Source organism: Falco peregrinus, chromosome 1 (genome assembly GCF_023634155.1).
Source record: "Falco peregrinus isolate bFalPer1 chromosome 1, bFalPer1.pri, whole genome shotgun sequence".
Classification (NCBI taxonomy): Eukaryota; Metazoa; Chordata; class Aves; order Falconiformes; family Falconidae; genus Falco; species Falco peregrinus.
The window spans coordinates 111,330,200-111,343,460 of record NC_073721.1 but is presented as its reverse complement, the minus strand read 5'-3'; the positions used below and the strand labels follow the sequence as shown (position 1 = coordinate 111,343,460).

Genomic DNA, 13,261 nt, shown 5'->3' with positions numbered 1-13,261 from the left:
GAATATGATATTTATCGAGTTCCTCTCTCCAAAATGCTCTAGTAGTGATGTGGAGCCATATTTGCATAGCTGATCATCGTGTCTCCGTATTGCTTATATGATCCTTATAATGGAGTAGCCTGAAGGGAAGATGATGGATAACTGTATGCAGAGTTGGACCCCACACATGTTTAACTGCACAGCACTACTGCTTTGGACTTCTGTTGGCTTGTTTTTCTCTGTTCAGCCATGAGTATTAATGTATTTCTGTAGTTGGCATCCCCGTAATTACTCTCAATAACTGCACAGTTATGTCGCTTAGATATTTGAGAGGAAAGAAACAGGCCTCTCACCCACTGCTGCTAAATGCAAGAACAAAGACAGAAAAAATAACGAGCACTGGCAAGTCTGACTGAACCACGCACTGAGCTCAACTAAGCATTTTTTATGGCTTTTGGCGCGCTCGCTCCATCTCTGACCCCACCAGACAGAAATGTTCTTTTCATAGGAGAGAGTTTGCTCTTTTGTGTTGCAGAAAACAGCAGCCTGAAGGACTGTGTAGGTGTTCTGACATTTCAGTCATGACGCTTGTTGCATTTGTGAAGAGACAGACACACAGTTGATTTTCATCAATATGTTCCTCTCAGCCAAGCTCACGGTTTCTCAGTACTTTTGTCAGTGACTCTTTACAGGCACTGAAGAGAAGTAGGGACCATATGGATTTTTAGGGAAAGTTGAAAATTAAGACCCTGTAAAAGACAACTCTCAAACCTGTCCCTTAGAGGATGTAGGGTAAGGAATAACTTGATTTTCTGTGATGCTGATTTATCCTCTCTTCCTGAGTTATCAAGGTGTCTTTGTAATACTTCTTGTGTCAATAGCTGCAGAGATGTTCAGCAGGATAAGCAATATATTTTGTACTACACCCTTCTCCAGGGAACTTTTTAATTGCCATGGTGATGGCTGTGCTGTATCCTAGATTGAACAGAGACCCCAAGACATCAAGGATAATGGATCATGTAACATTAACATCAGGAATTTTGGAGCTACTCCTTCTTGTTTAATTTGCCTACACTTGGAAAGATGGAGATAAGATAGTACAGTTAGAGAGACTCTCTGGGATGAGTAACAACACTTTGCTAACTGGTCCTCTGAAGCTAGCCTTACCTATGTCCATGTGTAGTGGACAGGGCTGTTCCTCATGGTTCTGTCCTAGTCAAATGCCTCTATCTCTGTGACTCTGGTGGTCCTCAAAGATTCTACAGTTTCAGCATCTGAACTGATGCTAAAATGTGGACAACATGCTCTGGTCAGGTGTGGAAATTTCTGATGCCGTTATTCACAAAAATAGGATAGAAGAATGCCAGCAGCAGGCTTGTGCTGGAGCTGTGTGCTCTGATCGCACAAAGGGAGAGGACGAGACAGCTTTGTGTTCAGCCCCCTGTCCCCCCATACCTTTCTCTTCTCTCCTTGAGAAACCACCCGCTTTCCTTCCACCTTTGTTTGCTAAATATACATGCTATAACAGCATTTCCATATGACTTAGGAATATTTTGAGGAGAAGGACTTACTAAACATCAAGTATGACTTAAAGTTGATTAGCAAGAATAAAGAGTCAAATCTTTTGATATAATGCTGTCCTGGCATTACCAGAACAGGTACAGCCAGACCTATCACAGAAGCACAGGTCGATCAGGGCTGGAAGGGACCTCAGAGACCACCCAGCCCAACCCCTGCCACAGCAGGGTCCCCTCCAGCAGGCTGCACAGTCACGTCCGGGTGGGTTTGGGATGTCTCCAGGGAAGGAGACTCCACAGCCCCTCTGGCAGCCTGTGCCGGGGCTCTGCCACCCTCCAGGGAAGGAAGTTCTTCCTCACACCCAGCTGGAGCTGCCTGTGTCCCAGTTTGTGCCCGCTGCCCCCTGCCCTGTCGCTGGGCACCACAGCCAAGAGCCTGGCCCCGTCCCCCTGACACCCCAGTCAGGTGTTTGTGTGCGTGGAGAAGATCCCTCTCAGCCTTCTCCTCGCCAGGCCGGGCAGCCCCGGCTCTCCCAGCCTTTTGTCATCAGGGAGACGCTTCAGTCCCCTCATCATGTCTGTAGCCCCTCACTGGACCCTCTCCCATAGTTCCTTGTCTGGAACCGGGGAGCCCAGCACTGGGCACGGCTCCAGCTGGGGCCTCACCAGGGCAGAGCAGAGGGGAGGGTCACCTCCCCCCACCTGCCGGCCACGCTCCTCCTCGTACACCCCAGGGCACCGCTGGCCCCTTGGCCACCGGGGCACACTGCTGGCTCGTGGGCACCCTGCTGTCCCCCAGCAGCCCAGTCCCTTCCCTGCAGAGCTGCCCCCCAGCAGGGCAGCCCCAGCCTGTGCTGCTGCGTGGGGCTGTCCCTCCCTGGGCAGGACCCTACGCTGGCCTTGGTGGCACTTCCCCGTGTCCCTCTCCGCCAGCTCTCCAGCCTGCCCAGGTCTCGCTGAAGGGCAGCGCGGCCTCTGGGGGGGCAGCCGCTCCTCCCCGTTTGGCACCATCAGCTGTGTTTTGCAGCTAGCCTCTAGGCAAATAAATAAGGCCGCAAGGATTTGACTCCCTCTTGTCTCGATGCTGTCCAAGGAGTGGGGCTACAGGCCTCTGTTGCTCCCTCTCAGCCTGTGGAGCGGTTGGTAGCTCACAGGTCCCAGTATACATTCCGAGCTGGGATGCCTGCCTGTGTCAGGCCGGCAATGATAATCAGGACCTGGAGTCAGTATTTAACACTGATTCAGGGTTCAGTCCTCTCCATGGGAGTCTGCCGTGGAGTACAACGGAGTCAAGGAGTATAAATAAGGCAGCAGAACACGGTTATTACTTTGCACGCTTGCAATAAATGTAACTGCACTTTAAGCTCTGTGCTGTATTTAATAATTGAACTGAGTGAAACCTATAGTGAATCATGGGAATTCCTAAGAAACCTCCTCCTCTTACTCTTCAAAAGAATATTTTTTTTCGCACAAAATGTGCTGCTATCCTGTGCTTTACTCATTTCACACGCCTGATCCCTGCTTGTCTTTGCCAAGATGAATGTGTTCAAATCTAAATACAATCTCTTGTTAACAATGATGTACTGAAAAAAAAAAGAAAATAAAAGGAAAAATGACTGCTATTACAATTATGTCCCCATGGTAACAGAAATGGTACATCATGAAGCTCTTACACATATTTATAATCTCCACTTCTTTTCTGTGAAACTCAGTGAAAATACATCTGAAGCCCATTGCCAGGACAAAGCCCTGTTACAGTCGATAGCAAGCACGACTGTCAGACCTTCTCAAGAGTACCTATGGAACAGAAATCCATTGTATTTCTTGTGCACATGCTCTGCCCAGAGTTAAGATGACTCTTCTATGCTCTTTCTCCAGCAGCAGTTCTGCTGTGTAAGGTTTGCATCCATCTGGGAAGACCTGTGTATGTTTTGAGCAAACTCCTCCTTTCCTTTAAAGTCAGACAAAGTAGTTGGGGAGAGGGCAAATGCTTCTTGCAAAAAGATTACTTGGTGTGGAGATACCAATGGAGTTTTTCAGACTTGTAAAATAGAGCACACATGGCACAGTATAAAAACCAAACCAAACCAAACCATCCCCCCTCAGAATTTCACCTGAATTAAGCAAAGCAATCAGACTCCTCATTTCACACCCCAAATGCAGCCTTAAGCCAGGTAAAAATCAAATGACATTTTTCTAATTTTAAAGAAAAAATTAAGATAGCCAAAAGGCCAAAATTGAGCATCTAGTCCTATTCTAGCAGCACAGAATGCTTTAGTAACATTTTAGCATTTTAACTCTAGAAACCTTTAAAACTTCCACAGAACTTTAGCTATGAGCAGGAGGATACTTGGCTGTTGGATTCAGATTTACTTCCTCACTCTTGTTTTAATCCTTGTGCACCTGAACAGTGCATGGGACAGGTGAACTCCAGGCTTCAATACCCATGCAGAACACATACCTGAAAATCCCCGTTTTTTTCATTCTTACACATAGGTCAAACTCGACAGTCACCAAGTCTGAACTGTAAATGTGGGTAAGCTCATAGCAAACCTTGTGTTAAATATGTGCTGGCTCAAGTGTTAAACACAGACCAGAACTGTAGCTAGTCTAGTGCTCAGGGTATCTTTCCAGCACTCACACCAGGAGATTTCCTTTCGTCCTCTCCTATTCCCTTCTTCCCAGCTGCTACATGCCGTCTCTCACCAGTGTTGCCCAGTGACTTGCAGACCATCCTGTTGCGGTTTCCACTACGTGAAACCAGAAACTCACCATAATGAGCTTCACCATGGCTAAAGCTTGTACCTCCCCTATCCCAGGACCCCTCTGCACCCAACAACCAATGCTTGTTTCCTTTTGGGGTAACACTCCATGTTATTTCTGCTCCGTTCCTCAGCCTGTCTTTTCTGCTTGTCCTTGCTACTGCGTGCAAACATCTGGGACTAATGTCAGCACATGTGGCAGTCCAAGCTGCTGTACATTGAGGTTACAAGTGCGTGCAAAGACTGCACTGGTGAGGATATTTATAGCAGTGCTGAAATCGGTAACGCTATAGAAGTTTTGTCACAGTACTGTGAAGTATTCATTTGGCGCTGTTGCATTGCTATTTGTAGCTGGGCACCATTTCCCTTGTGTTTAACTGGCTGGAAATAATGTGCTTGTAGGTTAGAAGGAAGGTTTACAAAGTAATTTTTTAAAACACATTTGTTGATTTTCTACTGATTTAATCACGCTTATAATAATTAAAAAAACCCCAACAAACACTCCCCCCTAAAAAAAACCCAAAACAAAACAACCCCAAAAAGACAGTAAGTAGTCTGAACAATTTCATGCGTTCCTGATGGATGGGACACGCTTACAGACTGTCAAGACAGGAAAATGCCCTACAAATACGAAGTATCACATGCCCTAAGAGTAGTACCCAAAAGCTAAGACCCAGTACGGCATAGACGGCTGGCTTTAAGGACTGCGGGCACTGTTTCACTCCCAGGTACCAAAGGAAATGGCATTACACATCTATACCTACCTAGATGTGTGCATTTCAAAGGAAGATGACATAGGTAGATACTGCTTTGAACTAAATCTCCCATATCTTGAACTTTAAGCATTACACTCTGATTAAGCAGACATTTATGAAGCTAGGTCGTATTTTGAAGGTGAGAAGCTGCACAGAACTGAATAGCAAGATGAGGTCTTGGCTGTCACAGAGCTACCGGCTAAAGAGAGGTAGCTTGAGCTGCAATGTTTGGTTTGTTCAGCATTATTTCTAGTAAATGTGGCCCACTCCTTAATTTGTACAAGAAATGGTTCTAGTAAATATGGCCAGACAGAGGAGTCACTGAATGTAGGTCATGGTTCTAAAAGAAAATGAGAATAATAAATAAATAAATAGAATTACAGTGCTGTCAGACCTTAATCCCACCTGTCTCATGCAGGAAGCTTCACTGGATTAACAGTGACCCTCTCCTACAAATATTTCTAAATTTGTTTATACCATTGAGCCGCTATATACAACAGTCACTAGCCTGAACACTGCCTGAATGATACACCCTTTCAGAAAGACTCTTCAGCTGCATTCTCGTTTTCAGCTGCACATTTTAGTGTAGGTTCTTGCTCAGCTCTATTGTACTGTTCACACGATGCGAAGAGGATGATTTTTTAATTCAAATAGGAAATAGAGGAACTGTCACTGCATCTGGGATTGGTACTGCCACTCCTTCAAGATTATAGAAGTGCTCAGGAAAGCAGGTTGTGTTGGGAATATGCCAAAGATTTGCCCTGCTTTGTTCCTGGCTAGAGATTTAGGGGACTTCCATGAACTTTTCACTGTATCACAAATGAAAGCATGGGCTGGGGAGAGAGTGAGGGGCAGCCTCCCTGCAGGGAAACTCTGTCTGTTTCCCACATAACTCTTCAGTATTCCAGTTAGCCCCAGAATAGCCATTTATTGCCTTGCTCTACATTGCATTTACAGCCCAAAGTCGGCCTTCTTAAAAAACAAAAACAGGCAGTGGCAGCAATCTGTGCCAGTCTGTCATCTCCAGCAACACACTCCACTCTCCCCCGTGAGGAGCAGTTCTCCAGAGCAGTTCTCTGATTTCAAAGACCTTTAGCACATAGAGAGTATGAAGACCAATTCATATGCCACCCATCACAAATCTAATAAACCTAAGAGCTCAACAGAAAAGAAGTTTTCTTCACAATTTTCACTTCAGTTAACTACTCACATTTTGGTTTGCCTTAAGATTTTAATTCTTTGATTAAAAAAGAAAAAAAAAAGCTAGAAGAAATTAAATCAGAGATCAAGAAGCACAGAAAGTAAGGCAGACGTTTCCAGGCTAGATTTCAGAGATTTGACTGCATCTCAGTGCTACAGAAGATATTTAGCTAAATCCAAGCACAGCTGCAAGACCTTATCCCTGAAGGTCTGAAAGAGCCAGAGTCTGAGTTGGAAGGTGAGGAAGTCACAGACAGCAGTGCTGATATCATCGGCAGTGAAGGTGCCTCAGGACTGAGTTTGGCTTTGAAGTGGAATGTGGAAGAGAAGGGTGATATCCTAAATGCCTTCAACTTAGTCACTAAGGTCACTAGCAGCCTGGAGTGGCTGAGTATAAAAGAATGAAGACCAACATTCAGGAGGTTTTTAGCAGCAAGAGAATCAGGGCAAATTTGGAGCTGTCATAGGAAGAGCTGGCCTAAGGCAAGCCTGAGGCCAGGGCCAAGTCATGCAGAAGTGGCACACGTGCTGACTGGGCTGCCTTGTAGGACACGTCATCCGCAACCCTGTTCGAAGGTTGCAACAGTTGCTGGAATTCTGAAGGAGTGTTGCTTCCCAGCAGTAGGCTGTACCACTACCACATCGTCATAGATGTCAGAGCTCTGGTTTTGTGTAAAAATCTCACTGATATGGCAGAAGTCAGAACATCACATGTCTAAGTTTGAAGTTATCTCGGGAAAAATGGAGTGAAACAGTGAAAATTTATATTTTCCACTTCTGACTTCTTATGGAATCATTTTGCACTTTTTGTGTCTATTTTCAAAAAACTGGAAACATTCTGTGGCCTGTTCCTGGTGTTGAGCCTCACATGCTGGATCATGGAATATTATTAATATTATTTATGCATTGGTAATGCCTGTTTATACAGCGTTTTCTGCATAATTGGAAATATGTGCTGTAAGCCGAGTCAAAAAACATTTACTATGATAAAAAGGTATATTGCTGACTACTGGAGAAAAGAAGGGTAGTTGCACTAACCTATTCCTTTTGTGGTGGAAGGAAAGTCAGGTGGGGAAAAGGCATCAGGAGTTCCAGTCTCTTTCATCTCACAAATCCTGTACACTGCCTTTTTCTTCCTACTTACATTGCCTTAAAAATCCTGTTTCACAGAGCCAACTCTCGGTGTATTTTATTCCTATAGAAAAAAACCCAAACATTCCTTAATTCTACCCAATTTTGCATTTTGATTAATCTTGCCTTTTGGAGGTGCAACGTAGGTGATGCCTTATGGCTTCAGGGGTAATGAATGTGCAGCCGCTACAGGGCAGCCTGACTCTGTGCCCTCTGCTACATTCTTCAAGATCAGGACTTGTTGCAGCTCCAGCCCCCACCTATGGACGGCTAGAGGTAGTCCTGGGCAAGCAGCTGCAGTTTTCACTTCAGGGTCCTTGCTGAAGCGGCAGGCTGGCTTTTGTAACTCACTCATTTTTATCCTCACCACTGAGATAGCAAAAAGTAAATTTTGCCTGCCACTAAGAAGACCCGAGCCACCTTTAATACAGAAGTTTAGCATTAACCTTGGCACGTGAGGAGAGGATAATGGCAGTAGTCCCCCCGTGCTGACTTAGTGTTATAAAGAGTGCGAGGTCGCTGCGTTGTTTTCGTAGGGGCTCTAGTTGGGTGAAGCTGGACCACGTGCTGCTCTGGCCTCTCCCGGAGGCTGCCCACACATGGGAACGGAGCAGTCCAGCCCCTTCCCGCCTCTCCATAACTTCTGAGGAGCTCAGATTCATCTTGCCACTATGGCTGCCTAATGTATGGCCACAGCATCAATCTTCTGTCAACTGTCCGTTTTATGAATGCTTGACTCACCCTCCTGCCCGCTCTCTCAGTACTAATCCTGCAAGAAGTCACGCTTTTTGTACAGTTCAGTGAGCTCAGGGCATGACCCTAAAAAGGAACAGGAAGAAAAACTTAAGTTGTCTAAAGCAAAAATTAAACATAACAGGGTTCTAAATGATGTGGGGAAAAAATGTCATTGTCATTAGGTGCTAGTAATTTGGCACAGTGGATCAGAAGATGTTGAGAATGTTTAATGAACAGATGCTGAGACAATGAGATAAGAGCTAATGAACTGATTAACCCGCTCGTTTCAGTAGTATGACATTCAAGCAAACAAAAGTGAAAATCTATATAGGGAGTGCCTATATGTCTCTTACTGGCTGCCAGCCCATTTTTAACTTCAGACTGCAATTATTAATTTCAGTCTTGCCACAAGGTACCAGTCAGGAACTTAGCATTATTGCTATAATGAGGGACTTCTTAAAATGTTTTTACAAAGTCTTTTCTTAAGGTTCATAGTAATTGAAGCCCAGCTCAAAGAGGCACTTTTCCTGTAATTTAGGTGAGATTCAACCATGTAAGAATAAAGAGTCTGGATTGAAGTGCAAGAATTACAGCTAATAGATTGTAGTCAGGACATCGCTTTGTGCAGGTCTTCTGGGAAGTATGTGTTTCTTGCTAGGTGCTGCATGTCACTGTCTGCATATGACATATAGATGTCATATCTATAGGCATGCAGGATTATTTTACTTCTTTTTCCCCTTGTTTTTGCTGCATAGCTCTTCTAGTGTGGATACTAGATGTGCTGACATCGTCTTGAAAGTTAGCAGATAGTGTTCCTTACAAAGTTTGTAGTGTCCAGGCTAACGCCCTTCACAAAGCATTGCCAAATTTTCATCTCTTCTTTTATACATTCTGTTGAACGCAGGGTAAGGGAAGGATAATGTGAGAATCTGATGCTGTTTCCAAAGGTGGTCAGTCCGATAAGACAGTTTAAATAGGAAAGACTGACAAAACCAGAAATGGGACCTGGAAAAATGGAGACAGTGCAACTCCCTTCCAAAAATTCCAGAAATTATTACCTCTAACTTCAAAAATTAATGAAGGACTCATTCAAGTCTTCCTGATGTCAGCTACTTTCCCTTCCTTAACTACATTGCCCTGAAATAATGTGATAAGCAGTCCAGTAGCAATTTGCCATCAGCCTCACAGATCATGCTTACAGTTATCAATCCATAGACCGAAGAAGCCTCCCACTCGCCTCCCACCACGCAAATGAAACCTCACTCTTCATTAGCTGCACTACTTGGCCAGTACTACCTGGTTACGCAAGTAACCTAAAGTAGCTCGTATGGGGAAAACCCACACCAATCCAGACAACACGATACAGTTTCTGGTCTCATTCTCCAACTTTTTTTCTCAGCATCTCAGAATATATTGTGAAGTCCCCGTTCTTTGCTCCATTATAGCAGAAGGGGTTTGTAATAGTAGCTGCCTTGCTTTTGTGTTCAGTGCTTTTTCTGTAAGTGTTTACAAAACATTGCAAAGTGACCAAAACTGGTGAAGTTCTGTGAAGCATTTCAAGCCCACCCATCATTTCATGGGGAAGTACTGCACAACTCTGATGAAAAACAGTGTTAATGCAGTTTGCTGTAAAACTTTTAAAACGGTGTCCAAAAAGCTTTCCTAGCCAGGAGAAACCTTGCAGGATGTCTCCTGCCACATCTTTCACCAGCTTCGCGTAGGACCATGGAGAGGCACAAACTCTCTAAAATCAGAATCTTTCCTGCAGTGATGGGTGAGTCAATCTGGTAACGACGAAAATGTTGGAAGCCATTTGCTCCAGCAAACACTATAAAAAAACCCACCGCTATAAACCAAGTCTCAGCATGCAGCAAAGTTTTTATTGCTGAGGAGCAACGGTGGGATTTATGATTCAAACACTGATGGAACCTTAAATATAGTGCTCCAAGTGGGAGTTACTTTGTTCAAATATGTTCTTTCAGGCTCTGAATGCTTAAAATAACAGAAACAAACCCCAGGAAAACAGCATGGGCCATCTTCATTTAGGGCTTGTCTTCACTGGACAAGTTTGAGTTACGTATCTGAGGATACCCTCTCTGAGTTTGAGTGAAAGATGACACTTCAGAATAAGTCTTGGCTTTCAGAATACCTCTGCAGTCTCCTGCAGGCAAACCTGCCGCGGCTCTGCCAGGCTCGTGCTGCCAGGAGCACAGCTGGGCTGGCTGGCTGCTGTCCCCCTCAGCTCTGCTGGTGTGACCGCTCAGTGGTGGCTCTCTAGCCTGGCTCTGTGTTGTGTGCTGGTTGATAGTACAGCTCCTTTCTGGTACTCCTAAAATAGTTCATCCGACTGTGCTGTGGTCTCAGGGCTTCAAAATAAATCTCCAGGGCGTATCATTAGCTTAAGCATCAGCAGCACTCCAGTACAATCTTTTCCTGTTACTGAAAAGGGAATTTTTGAAACATCACTAATCTAAGGCTGAGGCCATTCATGTGCAGAAAGAGATCACACTGGGAATAAAATGTGAGTTTAACTCAGAATTTAACCGTGCAAGAGTACATGCCATTCAGCTAATAGTTCCCACGACATAATGGGTTCTGAATTGCTCTGCACCTTTGAGTAGCCAGTTTCTCCCATGCAAAGCAACACAACTGCTGTCTGCCCTGCTGAGAAAGCACACAGCAGCGGAGCTCTCAGCTTTGCCCAGGTGCAGTGGATGGGACACTGCATTACAGGAACTTGTCATGTTCATCTGGGACAGTGCACAGAGCTTTGAGGAAATGCTGTCAAACTTTCAGTAAGTTTTCATTGGTGGTATTTACATATGACCTAAAAATGTCTATGATGAATAGAAGCACACGTATGTTTTACATGTCCTGAATTTGCAACACTTGTTTATAGACTTTAGTTCATGGTGATATGAATGGTATCTTAAGGATTGTTTCTTAATTCATCATTAAAGATCCCATGCCAACTAGTCTTGTGCTTTAGCACTATAAGCAAGTTGTTGAGACAGACACCAAATTAAGGTTTGTATGGCTAGAGAGTAAGAGCTACTATTGCAAATTAATTACTGCTTCGCCTGGCTGACTTCTTCAGCAATGCCTTCAGCATGCTAATTCAATGCAGCTTAATAACGTATTCCTGAAACCAAAGGGTTAAAGAGACTTGTTTACCCAGGATGCCATTTGAATGAGCTGTTCACTTGAGATACTTTTGAAAAGTAAGGTTCATGGAGGTGATGAAGCAGAAAATAGAGGAGAAAAGTGCCAGATCCCTAGCTGTGGTCTGTGCTTCCTTATATTTTTTATTTTACTTTTCCTTTTAAAGGAAGGTAGGAATGTGCATTTGAGGGCAGACTTTATTCATGCACAATAACTATCTTTACCTAAAATCTTTTTTTTTGTCTGTATGTTGTACATTTAGTTGTGATTATACGTCATGTAGTAACACTGGCATACATTTACTGATGCTGCTCCTCAAAAGGCTTCACTTGCTTTAAAAATGCCATTGCCCCCTGCACTGTATTAGCATTTACACGCTGTGTAACTTTTTACTATTGTGCTGCTCTAAAATGGCTTCAGTTAAAGGTCCCTCAGGCCTTTTGTTCCCTTAATCCACGAAACAACAGCAAAAGGGTAAAGATTATTGACCTTTAGTAAAGAGTATTAACAAAAGAACAAAGCTCTTTTTTTTTTTTTTTTTTGTATTAAATGTGATGAAATATTTTTTTTTGTCCAGTTTTTGGGCATTTAGGAACAACATTAAGTTCAAGAGTGACAGATTTAAGTCAAAGGTCTAGATTCAAAACTCTGGCAGATGCTGCTGTACGGGTGACAGACTTGCTCTGGCACTTCTTTGTACTGTGAATGAAGCTCTGACTGGTGCTGGGGCAGGGATGTGCATTCAGTTTGGAGAATCTATAATACTGACAGAATATATAGTATATTCCATTAGCTTCACACAGCCCAAGTGCATAGTGATACAGTACCTCCATAGAATAATGTCACCAACATGTCTGGCAAGTGAAGAATTAAACTACCGAGCTGGAGCAGTGAGATGCCTATTGTGGCACCTGAGCCGGCACCGGGTAGCCCAAGGAGGCAAGGGGGAAGGCCTTCAGCTGCTCCAGGCAAAATGATAACCTTCGGCCCTGACAACGGTTTTCTGGTAAAGCCGATGCAACGCTTTTGGTGTAGTTCCACTGGTATCAGTGTTGCTGCTTGCCCGTTAAGAAGCTACTCAGTACGGCCTTGACACACGTCAGCTGAGCTTAGTCGCACTTTCTTTGTTCGGTATCTTTGCTACTACCTGCCTGCGTCTGGTGCGTCAGGTTGATCAGCGAGAGGGCTGCCCCTGCCAGAGGTGGAGCAGGAAGCTCCCGCTGTCAGCTGCTTTGCCTTCTGAGAGTCTGTATTATAGACGGAGCCCCAGGGAAGAGTCTAGCAGAAGGACACCCTCAGGAAACCATTGGATTGACTGTGGCAATATGAAATACAGTAAAAAGAACCTGTGAAATCTTCTGTTGCAGTGAGTTAGAGGCAATGATTCCCTTTGCTCTGGAAGGTACCTTAGCACAGCTGGCTATTTCATAATAGTCAAATATATTTACTGGTGTCATTTTGGTTTTCATCTTCTTCCTTTTCCTTCTGCTTCCTCCCAGGATGAAAAGAATCAAGTATTAACAACAAACATCTGGCTACAAATGGTAAGTTTTGAAACAAAGTATGTTTTTTTCCCCCTTTGGTCTTTTGAGTTTAATCTGTTGAAGGGTTTGAATTTTAGAAAACTTTCAAGTTCTTGTTCTCTATCTTGCTATGTAATGGACAAAGCTAAGTTGAATGGAAAGTTGTACGGCTGAGATTTAGGTCTTGATGTTTCAGGTATTTCTGCAAACTTTTAAGACATTGAGTCACTACATCTAAGTAAATTACTAACTCATTGTAGTTGATTTAGTCATGCTAGATTCTTGACTGTGATAACAGCGTCTTAATAGTCCCTGGTACCTGTCAAGTAGAGTAAGGCACCGAGCAAGTGCCTTATCACTTATTTCAACAAATCCATTACGGCTTGGCAAATCATTTGATTGTGAAAGAGAACTATAGGTGCAAGAAATCCATTTCATGTGCAATACCTGTTCAGATCAGCATTCTGAGAATTGTCAGATGGTTCTTCTGATACAGG

At 43.9% G+C, this 13,261-nt stretch overlaps 1 protein-coding gene across 2 annotated transcripts in view; it reads left to right on the top strand.

Moving 5' to 3' along the window:
• LOC101911506 (neuronal acetylcholine receptor subunit alpha-7) overlaps positions 1-13,261 on the top strand; it is a 45,518-nt gene that overhangs the window by 12,150 nt on the left and 20,107 nt on the right. For both annotated transcript variants that reach the window (XR_008745407.1, XM_055793595.1), the window contains exon 3: positions 12,741-12,785. Coding sequence is in view for 1 of the 2 variants with exons in the window: in XM_055793595.1 (XP_055649570.1) it covers positions 12,741-12,785 (45 nt within the window). In the remaining variant the exon portion in view is untranslated. The remainder of the gene's footprint in view (positions 1-12,740; positions 12,786-13,261) is intronic.